Below are 21,238 nucleotides of genomic sequence, written 5' to 3'. Positions count from 1 at the left end.
TAAGCTGTCAGCTTCTGCAACATCTGGTGGCAATGAGTTTCACACTTTAAATGCATACTGTGTGAAAAAGAACTTCCTTTTGTTAGTTTTAAAGTTACTACCTACTAGTTTCATTTTGTGGACCCTAGTTTTTATCTTGTGTGAGACAGTAAACGATAAATTCCTGTTGACTTTCTTTGTACCATTTGTACTTTTATAAACCCCACTCAAGCATCTCTTTTCTAAACTGAATGGACCTAGCCTCTTTTAGTCTCTCCTCATATGGAAGCTCATGCATACCACCAATCATCCTTGTTGCCCTTCTCTGTACCTTTACAGATTCACAGATAAGTTCTTCTCCATCTCTTTTAAGGTGTGGGGACCAGAACTTGGCATTGTATTCAAGATGTTGAGGCACCATGGATTTATAAAGTCACAATTATTTCCATTTTGTTTACAGTACCTTTAATAGTCCCTAACAATTTCTTCACCTGTTTAATGGCTGCTGACCACTGAACTGATGTTTTTAAAGAACTTTCCAGAGTCACTCCCAGATCTCCTTCCTGTATGGTAACAGCTAATGTAAAGCCCATAATAATGTAGGTATAATTTGGGTTATTTTTGCCCAGGTGCATCACTTTACATTTATCTGCGTTGAATATAGTCTGCCTTTTACTTGTCCATTTACTCAGTTATGCCAAATCCTTCTGTAATTCTTCACAGTTCACATTGGTCTTTACCACTTTGAATAATTTTGCATCATCTGCAAATTTGGCCATCTTGCCACTCACCCCCCTGTTGCAGCTGCTCCCGCTGTTTACTAAACTGACCATTTGTACTCATTCTTTGCTTTTTGTCTTAATGCCAATTTCTAATCCACAAATGGACATTCCCTGTAATCCTTGTGACTACCTATTTTAGTTAAGAGCCTCTGATGGGGGACCTTCTCAAAGGCTTTTGGAACTCCAAATAGGTTATATCAGCTGGATCACCCGATCCACCTGCTTACTGACATTCTCAAAAAACTTCAGTATGTTGGTGAAGCATGATTTCCCTTGGACAAAGCCATGTTGACTCCTCCCCAGCAAGTTATGTTCATCCATGTGTTGAAAATTGTTTTTTTCATTATTGTTTCTACCAATTTTCCAGGAACAGAAGTTTGGTCTACTGGCCTGTAGTTCCTTGTGTCCCCTTTAGAGCATTTTTAAAATATGGAAGTCACACTGGCAACTCTGCAGCCCTCTGATATGAAGGCTGTTTTTAGTGATAGGTTGCATACTACAATTAGGAGTTCAGCAGGTTCCAATCTGGGCTCCTAACGGATCATAGGGTGAATGCCATCAGGTCCTGGTGATTTGCTACTGTTTAGTGTATCAGTTTCCTCTCTGACCTCATCTACTGAGCCCTCAGTTTGGGTCAGCTTCACTGACATGTCCCTAGAGAGGAGTGGATCTGGTGACGGAATTTTCTAAACATCTTCCACTGTGAAATTGGATGCCAAGAGTACATTTACTTTCTTGGCATTGGCCCTGTCATTCTTTAGCACCCCTTTTATACCCTGATCATACAGGGCACAGACAGAAGTGATGATTTTTGCTCAATCTGGCCATAGAAAGTGGTCTATAGCTATGACCAAACACAAGTGCATGGCTGCAGACAGCTTAAAAATGGCCTATTGGGCAAAAATCTGTATCGTTTTTGCGTGAGGGGTCAGATGAAGATGTTCAAAACAGAGCATCTTGTGTAATTTCTCTCTGTGCTGCCTGCCAGCTTCGAGCAGGGAGCTCTTGCAGGCGGCCACAGTAGTGTTGGCAGTGAAGGGGGGGTGGTGAACGCCAACTGGTGGTCAGCGACCACCCACAGAGGTTGCCAGCAGCATCACCGGTGGCTAGAGGTGATTGGCGACTGCATACAGATGCTGCCGGCAGTGTCGGCAGCGAAGTGGGAGGCAGGTGGTGAGTGGTGACCGCCCGCAGGCACTGCCGGCAGTGTTAGCCATGCTTCTTTCAGGCAGTTTCTATCCAGAAAGATTCTATGGTACCTCTTTTATCAGTTGAAAAATCTACCCTATTGGATTCAATGCAGGCTTTGATGTAGGGTGCCACTCCCCCCAACCACTATGACTTACTCTATCATTCCTGTAATTTTTATCCTCATATTACAGCATTACAGCCTTGGCTTTATTCCACCATGTTTCAGAGATATCTATTATGTCAATATCATTATTTACTGCTAAGCATTCAAGTTCCTCTGCCTTTGATCTTAAACTTATAACTTTAATATAAAAGCATATGTACTTTTTATTGTTGCTTGGTTGGCCACTTCTGTGTGACATTTTATTCTTTAAAGGTATTAGCCTGTGCTTGTTTTCACCTTGTTTCTTATCTCTCTTTTTTTTGGTTTCAATCCTATAGGGTGTGTCAATCCAAACTGCATGCTGTTCCACATCTATCGGCTTCCCCCCCCAATTTTAGTTTAAAAGCTACTCTACTACCTTTTAGATGTTATGTCCCAGGAGTTTGGTACCTTTTTGGATCAGGTGGAGACCATCCCTTCTGTACAGGCTCCCCATATTCCAAAGGGTCCTCTAGTTCCTAATAAACCTAAACCCTTCTTCCCTATACTATTGTCTCAACCACACATTGAGACTGTGGAGCTCTGCCTGTCTATTAGGCCCTGGGCACATTTCAGAGAATGCCACCATAGAGGTCCTATCTGGTCTTGAACCAACTACCTAGCAGTCTAGATTTAGCTTCCAGGACATCTCTGCTACCCTCACCTATATTGTTGGTATCAACATAGCCTATGACCACTGGTTACTCCCCAGCCTTCCCTAGCAGCCTATCTGCATATCTCATGAGGTCTGCTAGCTTTGCACCTGGCAGTGGACATCCTCTTGGATGTCACAATCCCATCTATCTTTGTGCTTAATAATCAAATCGCCCATTACCACCACCTTCTGTCCTGTGGGATTCCCTCCCTTGGAGGAGTATCTTTGGTCAAGAGGATACTGTAACATCAGCCGGAAGGTGGGTCCTATCTAAGGGATAGTTTCCCTCCTTCCCTTGGGTAGTTTACTTAATCAATTTAATTTATTTAATTTGACCAATTGGCCCACTTTTGTACAAGTGCATGCTCAGTTCAGGCTGATCCCTTGGCGGGAAAGGCCTGAGGTAAAAGTTACATACCCAGCCAGGTGCCGAGTGTACAAACATGTGCCGTGTGTGCTGGGTGCACAAGCACTAGATTGACTGAAGAATGAGTGACAGTCATTAACAGGTTTCAGTCACCTGTCAGGTATAAAAGGGGCCAGATTGTTTGGATCTGAGCTCTTTGCATATGTGGGATTGACAGGTTGGTGCAGGTGAATGAGTGAGGACCTAGGAGGTCAATCTCTTCCCTGTGTGTTTGGAGCAGCATGAGTCTTGATGGTGAGACTGATGGCAAGTTGTATGAGTCTTGAGCATGGATAGAGGCTAAGTGAGGGTCCAGGGGACTGATCCGGTCTATTGTCTGCGTGGTCCAGAATGTTCTTTGGGTGAGGTCCTAGGAGGGCAATACCCTGCAGTTTCTTGGGGAATTGTTGGCACTGGTGAGGGCTCGGAGTGGTCAATAGCCTAATATCTTGTCGGTGTACATGTATATTTGGTCAAAGTGGAGAGTGCTGGTGTGCCGTCTCACTGATATGCTGTCAGTGAGTGAGAGAGGCTGCTGCTCTCAAGCACCCCAGTGGGCACTCTTCTGTGTGGGTCATTGCATTGTTTGTTGCTGTTTAATGGGGGGGGGTTGGGGGTTCATATTGTTGTATACACTGTTATTGTTCATTGCTGTATAATATAGTTGGTTTTATTCCCCCTATTTTTGGTGTCTTTGATTATTTGCTAATCAGTTATTCTTAGCATCAGTGTAGCACTGGGCTACCCTGACGAGAGCAGGCCCGCCCACTTTCCTTTCATTAAGCATCTGTCAATTAGCTAATTACTCGATTGGCTAATTACCCACTTTTCTTGCCCATGGTATTGTCAGTTTTTCCGTGTGAAAGTACATATATCCAACCAGTAAGCTCAGGCCATTACTCAGATTGTGCAGCTTCCTGCCTGCCAAAGAACCACTGTGTTTCACATCAGATCATGGCTTGCATATGCATTTTTTTTTAATATGGGTTCCACCTATGGACCCAAGTAGGTGGAATGCAGCAACTCAGGGTGAAGTTACATTACATCTAGACCATTCAAAATCTGTGGAATATTGGGTAGTGTTAAAGTTAAATCCTCATTAAAAAACTAGGTGACTGTGGCATTGATGCCTACACAGTCAGATGGATTGCAGATTGGCTGAAGGGTCGTAGTCAGAGGGTGGTGGTGGATGGGTCATATTTGACCTCGGGGGAAGTGGGCAACGGAGTCCCCCAGGGCTCAGTCCTTGGGCTGCGCTGTTCAATTTCTTTATCAGCGATTTGGACGACGGGGTGAAAAGCAACCTGTTTAAATTTGCTGATGATACCAAAATTTGGGGTGAGGTGAGCACACTAGTAGGGAGGGAAAGACTGCAGCAAGACCTGGATAGGTTACAGGGGTGGGCTAACAAAAACAAGATGCGTTTCAATACTGACAAGTGCAGGGTGCTACACTTGGGCAGTAGTAACCAGCAGCACACTTATAAGATGGGAAACTCCCTTCTTGAGAGCACGGAGGCAGAAAGGGATCTTGGAGTCATTATTGACTCCAAGATGAACATGGTCCGACAATGTGAGGTCACGGTTGGCAGGGCTAACCGAACCTTGTCGTGCATCCACAGGTGCATCTCTAGCAGGACCAAGGAGGTGATCCTCCCCCTCTATGCAATGCTGGTCAGGCCACAGCTGGAGTACTGCATCCAGTTCTGTGTGCCCCACTTCAGGAGGGATGTGGACAACATTGAGAGGGTCCAGGGGAGGGCCACCCGCATGATCCGGGGACAACAGGGCAGACCCTACAATGAGAGACTACAGGACCTGAACCTGTTCAGCCTTCACAACAGAAGGCTGAGGGGGGACCTGGTGACTGTCTATAAACTCACTAGGGGGGACCAGAAGGGTTTGGGAGAGACCTTGTTTCCCCTGGCGCCCCCTGGCATAACATGCAATAACGGCCATAAGTTGTTGGAGAATAGGTTTAGATTAGACATCCGTAAGAACTACTTCACAGTTAGGGCGGCTAGGATCTGGAACCAACTTCCAAGGGAAGTGTGGCTGGCTCCTACCCTGGGGGTCTTTAAGAAGAGGCTTGATGCCTACCTGGCTGGAGTCATTTGTGCCCAGTTTTTCTCCTGCCCAGGCAGGGGATTGGATTTGAAGATCTACAAGGTCTCTCCGGACCCTACTCCTATGATTCTATGAAAGTTAGCACATGTTGTGAACAGTTGTATGTTAAAGGTTAATACTGTTTCTTGCCTGCACAGCTCTGATCTGCTGTTAGAGGGCTGGTGAGCAGGGGTGTGGCTAGGAGCTCTATCCTTGCCTGGGGAAAATGGGGAGGAGGGAGAAGGGACTAGAAGCAGTGCATCCTGGGATGTTGGAGGATTGCTAATTGCTTGTTTTATCTCTGTGGAGCAGACGGAAGTTACCTTAACATGAGCTAGGTAGCACAGCCCAGAGTTAACTCTTGCCTGAAGTGGGCACTTAGCTTTAAGTTGTAGATGTTTGTGTTTTATGGCCACTTCGTATGGTCTAAGTGTAACATGTAACTTCGCCATCAGTGTCCCCGAAGAACAAAGGGGCACTGTTCCTCTTTAGGTGGTTTGTTATGTAGAGGAGATGCACATGAAATAGTCTGCTTTTCTTTTTCTGGCCTGATCAACATTTAACTAGAGCTTGAAGTTTTTAGGCTTGATTCTAATGAGTGACTAGAAAAATAAAAATCACTTGAAGTCTGAGAAGAATTTTGGATCCTTCAGGGTGCAAGATGTTATGTCAGCGGAGATTAGCGCTCAGCACATGATCTAAATATTCATTTTGTGGTAGGACAGCTAATATGATGTTAGACATTTTTAGAAAGGCTCCAATTTCTAAAGGTAACATAGAATGTGATGACCAAATTTGTGTCTGTGTGCAGTGTTCCATTGATTACTGCTAATGGAATATATTGGGGACTGTCATTTGTTTGTGTATACATTACCTCAATTGGCTGAGCTAATGGGGAAACTGCTTTTGGCTTGCCAGAGAGAGGCCTTTTGATTTCTGTATTAAGAGCAGAAGAATATGAATTCTATTCCTAATGCTGTGTACAGGCAGTTGGCTGGTATCCATAATGTCTTTTTAGCCACGGACTGTTAGAAAAGGTCTTTCAGTTCTTTATGTATGTTTTAGGATTTATTTTTATAGAGAGGAAACTTGACCTTGAAGATTTTAAGCAAATTTTACATCCTTGATTTAAAATGGGTGTTCCACAACCACATAAAGTGAATGGAATGAGAACTTTGCAGTAAAATTGAAACCACAATTACTTATATTTGCTTCTCTTAAATGTCTTGTAGATGGAAGGGCAAAAGTGGTGATTATTTTTGACATAGTGAATGAAGATATAATTTGCTTTCTCTCTCTCTCTCATTTCATGACTATATGGCAGAGATAGCACAGCCTCAGAGATTCAATTCTGTAGTCCAAGCCAAGAATGGACATGCACATGGGGCTGTGGAACAATGCTGAATTTCCTGCAGGCTTCAGAGTACTTTCTGCAGCTGCCAGCTACAAAAACAGTTCTGAAAAACATTACAATTTTCTCAAGGAAAGGAAAGGAACCATAATAAAGAAGGCAACACTTCAGCCATTATGCATCAAGGTCCTAATCCAGCCTCTGTCCCTATAGGCAAAGAAGGCCGACAGAAGAAACTTTTGAAACATTTCAGATGCCTTTGAAATATTTCAGAGGGCCAGCTGTACAAACCTGCGTGCCCTTTGAAATGTTCGAAAAGCAGTTGAAGTGCTCCAGTGTAGTGCCCCCCCACTTAAATGAGTTCTTGGCTGCTCCTGCACTTGAGGGGCTGCCAGATCCCTGCTAGACCCCACTCTGCTGCTACACAAACCCACGCCCCATATCCACTGCTGAATGCCACAGTCCTGATCCCCTGTACCTCTCCAAACTGAGTGGGAGAGGAAAGCCTTAGAGGATTTGGACGGAGAGTCAGAATTCTGAGGGTGGGGGGCTGATAAGTCCTTGCTGCCACTACAGATATATATCCCCTGCTGTTCCTCTCTCCCTGCCATTTTACACCAGACCCATTAGAGGCTCCAGGTCCCCCACTGCTGCTTATGTCTGCCTCTCCAGCCCCATCTCTCTACTTCTGTTTTCTGGTGGGGTGGGGAGAAGGAGAAGAGGTTCAGGGGGGTTGTGGCTGAAACGGTACCTTTCTGAAATACTTCCAAGTCTGTTATACTTAGCAGTGCTTCAAAAATTACTTCTTTCCTCACCCCAAATATGTTTTCGTATGCTGCTAAGTGATTTCTTTTTTAACACACATTTGCATTCTGTCTGCAACCAAGCCTTCATGTAGCCTTGTGTGTTCTAATTTTACTAAGTCTAGTTCCTGTGGTGGACCCCAGGATTGCAACTTGTTTCAAAGAGCTGTGAGAAGGCAGGATGATGGTCCTGTGTTGCTTCACTGCTGTAATAAAAATGGTTGTCAAAAGTGGCTCTGTGCTATACAATAATCCAAACATCTCAAGAGAATGGCAGTTACATTTTATGTAATGTGCCTGCCCTTTGAGTTTGCAATAGATTGCTCTGCTTCATAAACAAAAGTCATTATTATTCCCCAAATGGGAGATTTTACACTCTTTTGTATCAACTTACTTTTCTCCAATTTAATTTGCTAATCAACTATTTTTTTTTTTAGAGTCTGGCCTATGGAGAAGCCCACAAGCAGACTGAGATAAATATGGCTTTTCAAATTGATAACCACCTTGAGTCCTTTTCGTTGCCAATTCAGCGGTAAGTGGTGCTACCTTTCATAAAACAAATTCCAAATTTCCTAACGAAAAAATCTGAAGAAAACCAAAACTTCATTTGTTCCTTGTGTAATCCACTCTCACCTCAGTATGGTGCCTTGTCTCTCTGGGGCTCATATGGATGTTGGCAGACCTGTTACAGTCTTGTAGCTCAGGCAGAAGAGGTTTATGATTCTACATCCAGAGGTATCAGGCTGAATTTGTGTTGTTGTTAATGTACCCTTGGGTGCAGCATAATTCTTTTTTTCAAATGGTTTGAGTTCCTTCCAAGAGATCAGCCAGCCCTATAAAAAAGTGATTAAATTCTGGAAATTCCTACAGGATGTGTAAAGACAACACCTCTTTGCTGGAGCAACCTTAGCAAAATGTCATTGTGCACATCTCGGAAGAAACAGAACAATCTTATGTCTAATGAAAGGATCTTTGTTTAGGCATTGGTGTTGCAATGCTTGAGATTTACCTGCAGTGAATCCAGTCCCCACATGGGGGGACTGCAAAGATTGCTTAAGTTTTATTTTAGTATGCAGCTGTCATTTGGCAGCCAAAGCAGCCTTTAGTTTTCAGTTATTTCTAATATAATATAGCCGTATGAGTAAATGATTGATACAATTAACTTCTCTATTCCCACTGGGCTAGAACCTTGAAGTTTGTTACTGTAATTTGCTATGACTGCTGAGTACAGGAACAGAATTGCAGAGGTAGACAGTAGCTGTTTCATTACAAGTCACCCAGCTGTTAGCAAACCTACTTTACTATGTTTTACTAAAAACCCCTTTGAGATGCTGCCCTAGAATCTGTGGTGTTCATTTATTAAGGACTGTTGACCATTGTGAAGAAAAAAAAATGTAATTTGATTCTTCTATACATCATTGAAATAGAAAGCATAGTAGAGTTGTACCTTCTAGATAGGGATCTACTTCATTTGTGACGAGAAAAGCCCTTTTTGCAGGTTTGTCCCAGTATGAAATATCCATTTTGCAGTGGCTCTGCCCCTTGGCACTGATTGGTAGAGAGGCCCTGACTCTCAGCACTGACTGGCAGAGAGGCTCCGGGGTGGGGAGAGGGGGAAGGACAGTTGAGGGGGTAGCCACCTTCTTGACTTCTGGCTGCTTTTTGTCTGGCCCCACCCCTTATTGCTGATTGGCACAGCAGCCTGGGGGTGGGGGTGTGGGGAGGAGGGAGGAAGAACAGCTGCAGGGCCCATCCAGGAGGGGAAGACTTAATAAAAACTTATTTTTATTTTTTTGTGCAGATTTCATGGGCAACCCTGGATTTCGTGGTTTCCATGAAATCTGCAGAACTGTGAAACCGTGATTTAGGTAGGTCCTTACATATAGACTAACCAGTGTGTGTGTGTATTTTATAGGATAGGCATGTACATTTAATTTATATAAATTACTGTTTATATAAATCACTGTTTATATAATCTATTATGTCATGAGGCCAACAGATACCTAGATACGCACACATGCATGCACCCACACACACGCACACTTTCATTAGTCTCATGCATGCACTCACGCACACATGCACTGGCTTTGGCTAGCTTATAAGGTGCAAATCTGCCTGCCTTCTACTTGACTTCAGATTAATGGGTGTCTGTACATATGGTCTGGGGTGGGGGAGGGGGATTTTACTTAGTGCAGCTCTTGGACAGTTGCTTTAAATAAAATATCGCAGCATCACATATATTCACATTTTAAAATGTCAGTGGAGGTGCTTTAACTAAAGCTCATTTGAGTTTTAGTTAAAGCACCCCCATCTCCATTTTGAAATGTGGGACATTGAATACAGGTGATGGTGAAGCATCCTAGCACATTCTAATTGGAATGTATCAGAGCATGTGTATAGGCACCCAGTATGGCTAATTACACCTCCCTCATCATTAAAATGCCAGCAGGAGAACAAAATATCAATACAATTGCTTTGGAGAGACGATTGCCTAGTGTAGGTTATAAAACCTTTGGAGAATCAAATTACAGTCACTGGTTTTAAGAGATGCTGGCTTTACTAACCACATCCACCAGAGGATGGATTGCTGTCATCTACAGTAGTGCAAGCACTTAGTTTATGTCTTTTAAACTGGCTACCTACTTAGGTTTTAGCTTGCATTCCCCATAGCTCACAGAAATCATTTGGCTTGGGTTTAAATGTGCTTCAAGTCTGAGCCAGCTTGTTCAGCTAGGGGTGCATGACTGTTTCTTTTACTTAATGTGGAGTTTATCCACACTGCGGTGAAGACACAGGGGAAAAACTATTCAAGCACTAAGTATCCTCCAGTACCTTTCCCTCAATTAGCTTAAAAAATAGGCAAGTTCTCCTTCAATTGGCATAGACTAAGATTCCTTCCCAGTCAACTATCTCAGCACAAAGAACCATAAGAAATGCCCCCAGTACTCATGAGGGAATGCAAGAACAGTGAGGGTGCACAATTGTGGGATGGCTTTGCTGTAGAAAGGCTCAGACGAACACAGGCACTGAAACTTGAGTGCCAGTCACCCAGCTTAACTGTGCAATGAAGTGTGCAATGGCTGCCAACAGTTGATCCTTGGACCCAAAGACAAACATTTAAAGTTGAAGTGCATCTTTAAGAGTTGTGCTTTACACTCCTGTTTGTCTGCGAATCAGGTTAATGAGCAGGAAGTGTGAGACTGCTATACATCACACAGAAATAATACATTAAAAAAAATCTGGTTGAGTTTAGGGTTTTTTTTTTTAAATCTTGTAGTACCCTACCAAACATTTTAAAGTGCATTTTGTTTTCGGAACGTTAAATTAAACATCTTTCCTAAGTAATAACATCCTTTTCCATAGGCAAACACAGCATATAAAGTGGGCCTCACTTTGCATTCCTTGTGCACCCACGACTACCAGTAAGGTCAATAATTATTTTGGCTGCACACAGAATTCAGGACTGGGGCCTCAAATTGTGCTCCTGTGTTGTTGAAATTGTTGTTTACACTGTTCTCTCTCCCTTATGATTTTGTGGGAAATCACAGTTTGGCTTGGAAGGCCCCTGGAGGGTTGAGTCAGTATGTTAGTGGTTTTCTAGTATACTGTCAGATCTACCTTTTCTAATTGACATCTGGACTGCTATATTCAGTGTTTGAAATATACAGTTTCCCTACAGAAACAAACAAAACAAAAAATCAAAAAAGAAAACCATTGTTATAAAAACATATTTCCTATCTTATTGGGATCAGATCTTATCAAAAGTGACAGATGTATCTTTTATTGGAAAAATATTTGGAAGGGGATGTATATTCCTAGTTTCTTTCTTTCCTTAGGATAAATTTAATTGGTTTTCAAAAGCTGTCAGTAGACTTACCATGAAACATTATTCTTCTAAGCACACAGAAAAATAGTGTGGCTCATATAATTGCCATTTTCAGATTGATAATAATGGTCAGTTCATTACAGCCTTTTCGGTATATATTCCTTAGAAGTGTATACAGTCTATTCTGTAATGAAGTTACTTGCATAGCTTTTGAAAACTTCTATGACCGATGAAAAATATTTTTTTCACACCTTTCTTTTGGAACTTTTACTACATTTAAATTTTCATAATTCCGAAGGATTATTTCTAGTAGGGAGCTACTTTTCTTTCCCCTGGATAATTAAAGAAAATCAGACTTTTGTATATACTTAAGTTGAGGCTCATGTGGCAACCACCATTCTTTATCATATTTATTTTGTACAATCCCTTCTGGATGATAAATTCAAACCATGATATCAGTACTTTTACTCAACACAGTTGCCCAAACTGACCAGCATAAACTACCACAAAAAGATGTAAAAAAGAATGCTGTGTGTTATTTTTTGTTGTCTGTTTATTGACTGCTGCGATTATGGCAAAAACAAAATGGTGTAGCAAATACAGAATATTTCAGTATAAAATGACCTAAGGAAAAAGTTTGTACATTTAAAAAAAACCTCCATGTGATGCATTTGTATTTCTCACCTGCTAAAGGCATAGCTCCACACTTGTTTTGGACATTTTCTTCATAACAATCAATCTGCTTGTTTTAAAATGCAAAATAACTAATTTTAGAGTAGGCATCTGCTCCTAAAGTGACATCCTCCTTCCTGCTTTGGCCTTGTTTATATGTCACTGTACTGGGGCCCCTGCTCCATTACTGAGAGGGGGAGGGAGCCCAAGGCCCATTGGCCAGCCCCTGGAACAGACTTAATGGAAAAAGGGAACCTTAAATAAGATGGCTGCCCACTCCAAGTGTAAGCATGATTGGTAGGCCTGGAGCAATAGACGGGTGGGTGACTGAGGGAGAGTTTCAAAAGCCCAGGACTTGGCCCAGAAGAGGCAGTCTGGCTGTAGGAGCCACAGGAAGCAGAGCTCCAGCGGACTGCCTGGAGGAAAGGACTTTGCCCCACTGGAGGGTGGAAGAGACCCTGTGCTGTGAGCAGCATGAGATAAGTACTTTGAACCTTTTGCATTTGTATTATTAAGGGGTGAGATTAACTCCAGCAAGAGAACTTACCATTGGTAAGTCTTATGTTTGGGAGCAGATGCTCATACTTTTGATTTATATCTAAACCGGAGAACTGTGGTGGTGGTAAGGAACAGATTAGAGGCTACTGGAGTGCAGCAGAGGCACCTGGTTTAGAGCACTTCTAGGGGCTGGGGCCCTGGGGGGTTGCTTGCAGGCAATAGCCCAAATATGTTTCAAAAGGGAGGACTGTGATGCATCAGAGGACTGGGTATCTGGCAGCAAAGACTGGGGGAGCATAAACCTCTTGCCTGCAAAGGGAGTGTACATAGGGGCTGAGTGGCCCAAAGCCCATAAAGGGCTGAGCTGGAGCCTGAGAAGCTCGGGTCCTGGTGCGGTGGACCCCAGGCTGCGGGACACAGCCAGATTGAAAGTGAGCTGAGGCCCAGAAGGGTCTGAGTTTAGACAAAGACCTACCCCAAAACCTGCATCTGCCTCCTTACAAACCTATAACATCAAGTCATGGCAGGAAAGATAACCATGAGTGGGAAGGACCCAGAGAGCCTGGAAGCACGGGTGAGGAGGTTGGAGTCCAGTGGCAAGTCAGGTGGGGAACCTTGTTGTGTCAGCACCAAACTATTTACATTACAGCCACACACAATGTTCAGAGTGGAATGAAGGAGGTCGTAGGCAGTGATTCTCAACCACAGGGCTGTGGCACCTGGGATGCCTTAAGAACCTTTTAAGGATGTGGTGGGATGCCACACAATAATAGTGCTGTTAGGTGTACAAGTACTTATACATGGTTTATAGGATAAACCTGAGATTTCAACTAGGAATCCAAAATGCTAGAAATATTTGGACCTGTTGTAGTCTTTCTGAGTTCTCTGCAACAGAACAATTGCTCTATTATTTTTCAGTAGTCAAAAAATGAATGAAAGCTAAGAGCTGGCATTTTTTGATGGGTGCCTCAAGTCCAAAAAGGTTGAAAATCATTGTCTAAAGATACTGTATCTAGTTGATGGAAGGTTCCTTGGCATAGGTATTGTTGGTTCAGAGGACTTTCTCACAAGTCTTGGACAAAGTCACATACTGAGGGTAGGACTATAGCAGTCAGTGGTATCTTGATTCTGGGCATCGCTGTGGTCCATATGGCCCCCTAAGAAAGTTGCTGTAACTTAGGGCCATGTGGCTGTCTAAATTATTCCTCTATTACTCGGAACAGCCCAGGATTGGAAGGATGAAAAAGAGGTTTAAAGGTATCTTATTATATTTTTTTTCCTCAGGCTAAGTTCTGCCTGGCAGCATTTAAAGCAGGAGTGGCCAGAAAGTTGCATGGATACCTTCTGTATGTGACACGCAGCAGACTGGGGAGGGATATGCAGCACAGAGGCAGATGGGGCAGGTAATAGAAAGCAGAGAAGCAGATGAAGCAGGGAAAGGGAATTGGAGTGTCACTTGGGGAAGTTGCAGGGCTAATTTGAGCCAAGCCTGCCAAAAATGTTGGCACTCACTGTCTTAGTCTCATCCCTGGAATATGGTATATGTTGAAAAGACATTCATTATCCAGGGGAAAGAAAAGTTCTAAAAATGAAAGGTGACCTTGGAGAGTGTTTACACATTGATAAAGGACAATATTTATCACATAAATAAGTTTAATTAAACATAAATAAGTTAAAGGTCAGGAGTCTGGGGGCATTCAGACCAGAAAAATCGTGTTTTATCGAGAATTCTCAAGACCAGGGAGTTTCTCCTTATTTAAAATCTAGTTTAAATCTTGAGCCATTGCACAATGTTGAAGTGTAACTTTTTAATTATATGATACCTTCAACCTGAAGATTTCAAACCATTGTATGAATATGAACACATTAAATTTCATATGATCCCTGAGACCTAGATAAGTATTTTCTCTCTGAAGTGCAGAGAGATTAAGGATACATTTTTTGATTTTGGGTGCCTTTTAACTTAACTCCATTAACTTCAGTGTCGTACCTCTAAAAATCAGAGTACTTCACTTAGGATGAACTTTATAAACTTGTGGGACTTAATCTAAACTGATTTGCTCAGAGAGAGGAAGCCTGTGGCAGAGCCAGGAATAGAATACAGGTTTCCTGCCTCCCTATTCTGTCTCTTAACCAAAAGACAATCCTTCCTCCCTTTGTTAGACTTTCTTCCTTTTTTTGTTAGACGAAAGAAGTGAGCTCTAAGAAGGAACAATGCGGATGAGATCACCCCATGCATATTTATAACCTTGTACTGCTCTCTAAAATGTACTCTGTATCTGAAGTGTTTAGATAATTTATCAAGGGAGCTGCTTAAAATCTTTTGTCATATAAATTAAAATCTACTTGACCCCTGCCATTAAGAAAATCATGTTTTTAGGGTTGGCTCTTAGCTCTATTCTATCTAGACTTGACTAGAATACTACATTGCTCTATCTTTTGACTTTCTTGTCTGTTAATGTATTTTCATAGCTGCCTTACAGTGTGGACACTGTGGTGTTACCTTGTAATTTTGTATATTAGGTAACAGTGGATGGACCTACATAAACTAAATCATAAAGAGCTACATAAATGACTGGCAAAGGGAACTATATAAGCTATAGGGACAGTAACAGATCCAGGTATCGTATGGTGTGGCTTACCCAAAGTATAAGCTTGACGGAAGAACAGAAGGAACTTTCAGTGAAGAATCACTTCAGTGAAATAGTTATCATCATAGGAACAATTTTACAGGATAAAGAGGGTCGTGTTTAACACATGGACAACTAAGCCTTCTTAAAGTAATTTAATAATCTGTTCAGGCTGAGGTTTGTTTTTTTTTTTTAATTTTTTTCAAACAACCTCAACTCAAGTCTTTGAAACTGTCCTCAGAGCTTTGCATGCATGAACCTAGATTTGCGAGGCAAATGGAGTAGTTTGATCTACATATATAACTACAGCTATACAACATATGAAAACTGCATTCACAAAGGAATGTTCTTTGATGGTAGCATTGAAACTTTGGTCCATCCCATCTGTATTTTTATTGGGTAATAGGTCTGTATGCATGAGCAGATTGGGGGATGGGGGACAGTAGTGCAGCTGCACCTCACTTTGATTCCTGCTTCACCCAAAATTTAAAGCTAACTGCCTGGCAGTGGCAGCAGTATTTCTGTTCAGGCAGCAGTGAGGGAGTCACTTGACTTCACGGCTCATTTATAATCTACCTCTCCCCTTTTTAATGGTATTGATGTTCCACTAATCAAGCTTTTTTCAATTCTGCTGTAAGTTGCTTCTGGTAATATAGCTCCTATTTCACATCCTTGCAGACTGTTCTTAACTTTAGCTAAAAACATTAAATCAGGTATGGAAGCATTAACTTAGGTGAACACTAATCCAGGTGTGCAAATAACTTTCAGTGAAGTATGGGGTACACCGTCAAGATGCTCAAGAAGACTTGATTTTGGTTTGTGAATCTGAAAGAGCTGTACATTTAATTCTAATGACTACAGAACTAAAGAAACATTTTAAATTCATTTTGCCTATTTTTTCTGTTAATACAAAATGTGTGCTATATCAAAGCAATGAGCAATCCAATAAAGTTATATTTGTTTTGCTAAACTGAAAAATATTGCCTAGATCCCTAGCACATGAGTTAAGCTTCTCGTTTCTTTTTACCTGGATAAAAATATTTATTGTGTTGCATGTGGTGATGGATTCGCCTATGCCTGTATGAAGTATGCCACGTAAGGCAGCCTTGGATGGATCAAAAGAAGAGTTTAGTCCTTCTTGGTGTTCTTTTGGATGATCTGGTGTGTGTGTGTACACAAGAGAACACTAATTAGAATTTACAACTGGAAATAGCATAACCAGGAGGGATCCCTTTCTAATAGGTGACTATCTACATATAGATAATGGTACACACGAGGCTTCACAAAATATGCTAGAATGGTGAAAGAAATTGTGGGTGACTTTAGAGCGGAGAGTTAAGACCTGGACATGGAAACCTAGAGGTAAGCTTTGTTGCTTACGGTTAATAAAACCAAACATAATATTGAGAGATTTAGCAGAAAGAGAGAGAATCCCATTTTCCTGGAGAGTGGAAAGGTGATTTTGTTTTTGAGTGGTTAATGACAAGTATAAGTACATCATATATGTAAAGCAGCTGCAATTGCTAGGAAAATGTAGTTGTTCAGAGCAAAACAATTTAAGGATGAACTTCCTGAAATAATTTAACAGTCTTCAGATGCATGCGTGAGCATGTGCACAGACACACACATAAATGCACGACAACATTAGGGCTGCCTTGAGCACCATGCTTTTCAAAACCACAACAAATCAAAAGTTGTCATTTTGTCTCTTAGGGAAGCTTATGTACTTGGAGTACATAAGATGACTTTCAGCATTTGTGTATAGAAGATAGAAACAATAACTGGAGCATGTGGAAGGGCTTGGAAAAAAAAGGAATCTGTTTTCAATGAATGACATGTAATTGGTTGAATGAATTCATTGTCATAAGATGTCTGTCAACAGTTGGAAAACTATTTGAAATAAAACTCTGAGAAATTCAATTTTTTCCATTTCACAGATGACTCCAATATTTCAACATTTTATTTTTGTCTCAAATTGGGGCAATAACTACTGTTTAAAAAAATCCCTCTTTTTGTGAAACAAAATATTTAAAAATTATGATCATACACGGTATGTCATATCAATCTGGAAATGGCAAAACCTGTCATTTTGAAGTTACCAATTTGAAATATTTTATTGAGTCAGTTAAATATTAAATTGCATTTCATTATTCTCCTATACTGTCTCATGGGAACTGTAGTTCAGGCTATTCACTGTTTCTAGTTGTTAACCTATTAAAATTTATTGGGAGGATGAAAAGAGGCATATCGTGTTGGAAGGCTTAAAGGGGTGCCATCAACCAGTTTGATCTGTAGACTGTTGTAGAGTTGCTCATCCCCATAGCTATGCTAAACAGATCTTAGGAGTCCACTGTAACAAGGAACCCCTGCCCCTGTTATTAGGTGGTGTGCGGGTGGTCAGTGCAGGAAGCCTGAGGGGTAAGTGGCAGCAGGTAGTAGCTACCCAGGTGAACTGAGCCAGGGGCTAGAAAAGGGCAGACAGTGAATGGGGGAATTAACAGGACTTGGGCCCTGGGTGCAGGAGATAGAGGGCTGGGCTTGAGGCATATAAGCCCAGTCCCTGGCCATGGAGGGGGCAGTCTGGCTTTGGCTACTGCGGGACACAGAGCTCCTAGTAGAGCTGACTGGAGCTAAGCCAGCACAGAAGAGGTACCTGGGGACCCAGAGGGATTTACAATTGTGTTAGGACCAGGTAGGTCGGGGTTTTTATTTTTTGTTTGAATTGAACCAGAGGACTGAGTTGTAGCTGCATGGGAAGAGGAGGCCACGAGTAGGGATACTTGGGAGGCACTCCCCACTATCAGGGGCAGGAGCTAGACCAAAAGGGTGCCTCTATACGTGCTCTGACGTGTTCTGATCAGAATGTGTTGGAGTAGATTCAATTAATTGGGTCTACTGCAGTGTTTTAATTAGAACTCTCCAGCCTGCTGCAGCATCCCGCGTATTCAGTGTCCCACGTTTCAAAATGGCAGTGGGGGTGCTTTAACTAAAGCTTGTTCAACAAGCTTTAGTTAAAGCACCCTGCCAGCATTTTGAAATGCAGGACACCGAAAACACGAGACTCTGTGGCATTTTAATTAGAGTGACTCCCGGGAGCCACTGTAATTAAAACCCTCCCTACCCCCTGTCCCCCGACCCTGGAGCATGTGTATAGCACATGCCAAGCTGACAGAGTGAAGCTGATGCTGTCCCTGGGGCTCCAGTTAAGTTGGTGCCAATGCCTGGGGGCTGGGGTCTCAGACAGTGGACCAAGGCTAAGGGTTTGGCCAGAGAAAAAGGAGGCTAAGGCCTGGACAGCTGAAGCCCTGACAGGTACTTGAAGGTCTGAGGGGGTGTTTCCTTGAAGGGGAAATGTCCTGAGGGAAGCAAAGACCCCAAGTGTGTCTTGGATGTGGCAGCAAAGACAGAACCAGCTGGCAAAGGAATGAGTGGGGCTACTGCTGACCCCAGAGACTGCCTCCTCAGTAAACCAAAGGATAACATTAAAGGTGTGGCAGATGAGAGACTGGAGGTGAGGTGGTGCCAGAGAGAGATAGCAGGTAGGTCAGGCACCAGGGGCCAGAGTGCTTGCACCACTTCTGTGGGGGGAGTATGTTCCAGATTTTAGAGACTTGGATGGTAAAGAAGTCTTTCCTTACATTCAGTCTAAAACAATCTTCCAGCAGTTTGTGACCATTGGACCTTGTCTTCCCTTGGAGTGCCCTGGTGAACAGATGTTCTCCCAGTTCCTAATGCATACCGCTTATATGACACCAGGTGCCCCCTGAACCTTCTTTTCTCTAGGCTGAAGAGTCCCATGGCTCTCAACCTCTCCTCTTAAAGCCTGCACTTTTGACCTCTAATCATGCATGTGACTCTCCTCTGGACTCTGTCAAGGTTCTTCATGTCCTTTCTAAAGTGTGGGGCCCAGAATTGGAAGCAGTACTCGAGCTGTGGCCTCACCAAGGTTGAATAAAGTGGGAGCATGACTCTTGGGTCTTGCTTGAGATGCATCAGTAGATGCAAGCCAGAGTTTTATTTGCTTTGCTGGCTGCAGTGTCACATTGGTGGCTCATGTTCATCTGTGATCAATCGTTACCCCCAAGTCTCTTTCAGTTGTGGTACTAGTGAGTGTAGTACTGCTGAGCCTATAAGTATGAGGTGGGTTCTTTCTCCCAAGGTGGAGCACATTGAATTTCTCTGCGTTGAATGTCATCAGGTTTTGATCCGGCCACCTTGTGAGCCTGTCCAGGTTGGCCTGAATTGCAAGCCTATGCCCTAGTGTGACCGCACTTCCTCGTAATTTGGTGTCATCTGCGAATTTAGCCAGTCCGCTTCTGACACCTGAATCCAGATAATTTATGAGTATATTAAAGAGTAGTGGGCCAAGTACCGAACCCTGGAGGACACCATTGGTCACCATGTTGACTCCGTTCCATCAACTGTCACTCTCTGGGTCTGGTCATGTAGCCAGTTCCCCAGCCATTGGACTGTAAAGTTTTCGAGGTCTCAGTTTGATAATTTTTTCCAAGATCTTTCCAGAGATTGAGGTCAAACTGATTGGCCTGTAGTTTCTTGGATCTTCCTTCCTTTCTTGAAGATTGGCACCACATTAGCCCTCTTCTAGTCTTCTGGAACCTCTCCTGAATGCCACAAGCTCCCAAATATCCTTGCTGTTAGTCGTGCTATGATGTCAGCCAACTCTTTTAGCACTCTTGGGTGCATTCCATCTGAGCCAGCTGACTTGTGGATGTCCAGCCTCTCACGGTGTTCCCTCAAAAGATCTTCACCAATTATAGGTGTATGATAACCCATACCCTGGTAATCCTGCATCCTGTCAGGCAGGGTGATCCCCTTGAGCTGGTGGAAAAGCAATGCAAGGTAATCATTGAGGAGATTAGGTTTTTCCTGGGTGTCAGGTGTCAGCTGTCCCATTTGATTCAGCAGGGGTCCAATGTTACCCTTTTTTTTTTTCTGACTTCCTGTATATCTGAAGAAGGATGTTTTATTGTCTTTGATTTCCATAGGCAGTTTCAGTTTGGTTTCAGCCTTGGCTTTTCTGGTCGGCTCCCTACAGGTGCGGGCCAGTGCTGGACAATCCTCCTTAGTGGTATTTCTTGACTTATACCCCTTATGAGCTGCTCTTTTCAGATTTTGGAGGTCCATGAGTTCCCTATTGAGCCAAGGGGGTCTTTTAACCCTTTGCTACCTTTCCTATGGGCTGGAATGGACTTCTCTTCTGCTTTTAGGATTGCATCCTTAAAGAGTGACCACTCATCATGTACTCCCATTCCTGTCAGATCATGATCTCTCAGAGCCTTGACAACCAACCTCCTGAGCTTGTGGAAGTCAACTTTCCTAAAGTTGAGGATTTCTGCATTGCTGACTGATTTTCCAGCTTTGCAATGGATAGAGAAAGTGATCAACTCATGATCACTGTCACCTAGTTTCCCGTCAATCTTCAGGTTGCATGCTAGATCATCCCCTTTGGCCAGAACCAGATCCAGCAGTGCCTTACCTGTTGTCAGCCCGTAGACTTCTTGAGTCAAATAGAGCTTGTCAACGCAAGTGAGGAAGCTTCATGACTGATCAGATTTGGCTGACAGCTCTTTCCATGAGATGGCAGGGTGGCTGAAGTCACCCATGATGACCATGCACTGAGAGCATGCAGTTCCCTAGAGAATTTGTGGACAAGCTCTTCCTTTTGGTTAGGAGGTCTGTAATAGACTCCTGCAGTTATATCCCTTTCGTCACGTTCTCCCCATGTTCCAACCCAGAGGGTCTTGAGTCTCCCTTCTTGACTGCCAATCTCTGCTTGTAGGGAAGTATATTGCTCCATAGAGAGCTGCACCCCTGCCCTTTCTTGCAACACGGTCCCTCCTGTACAAGGTATAGCCATCTATACCTGTGGTCCAGTCATGGGTGGAGTCCCACCACGTCTCTGTTATCCCTATGAGACCATATTCATATTTAGTTTACTTGCAAGTAAATGCTCCCGGGAGGCTGTTTACACATGCAGGGATTTGGCAGTAGATTTGCTGGTCTTAGCACCAAACTGGTGCCACTTCTTGCAGCCCTGCAATTGGCCCTTGCTGCCACCATGGGGAGCTCCAGACTCTGGCAGTTTTCTTGAAAAACCAGTTCCACTCTCTGCTTGCTAGCCATCCACTTCCCTGGCCAGAAGCAGCATGCACAGTGCAGGGGCAGCATGTGGCAGGT

At 43.0% G+C, this 21,238-nt stretch overlaps 1 protein-coding gene across 2 annotated transcripts in view; it reads left to right on the top strand.

Annotated features, from left to right (window-relative positions):
• INSC (inscuteable homolog (Drosophila)) overlaps positions 1-21,238 on the top strand; it is a 272,831-nt gene that overhangs the window by 75,681 nt on the left and 175,912 nt on the right. For both annotated transcript variants that reach the window (XM_019552259.1, XM_019552260.1), the window contains exon 2: positions 7,852-7,946. In XM_019552259.1, coding sequence (XP_019407804.1) covers positions 7,852-7,946 — 95 coding nt within the window. The remainder of the gene's footprint in view (positions 1-7,851; positions 7,947-21,238) is intronic.

Source organism: Crocodylus porosus, unplaced genomic scaffold (assembly GCF_001723895.1).
Source record: "Crocodylus porosus isolate Cpor-Errol unplaced genomic scaffold, CroPor_comp1, whole genome shotgun sequence".
In the NCBI taxonomy this organism is placed as follows: domain Eukaryota; kingdom Metazoa; phylum Chordata; order Crocodylia; family Crocodylidae; genus Crocodylus; species Crocodylus porosus.
This window is presented reverse-complemented; position numbering and strand designations above follow the sequence as displayed.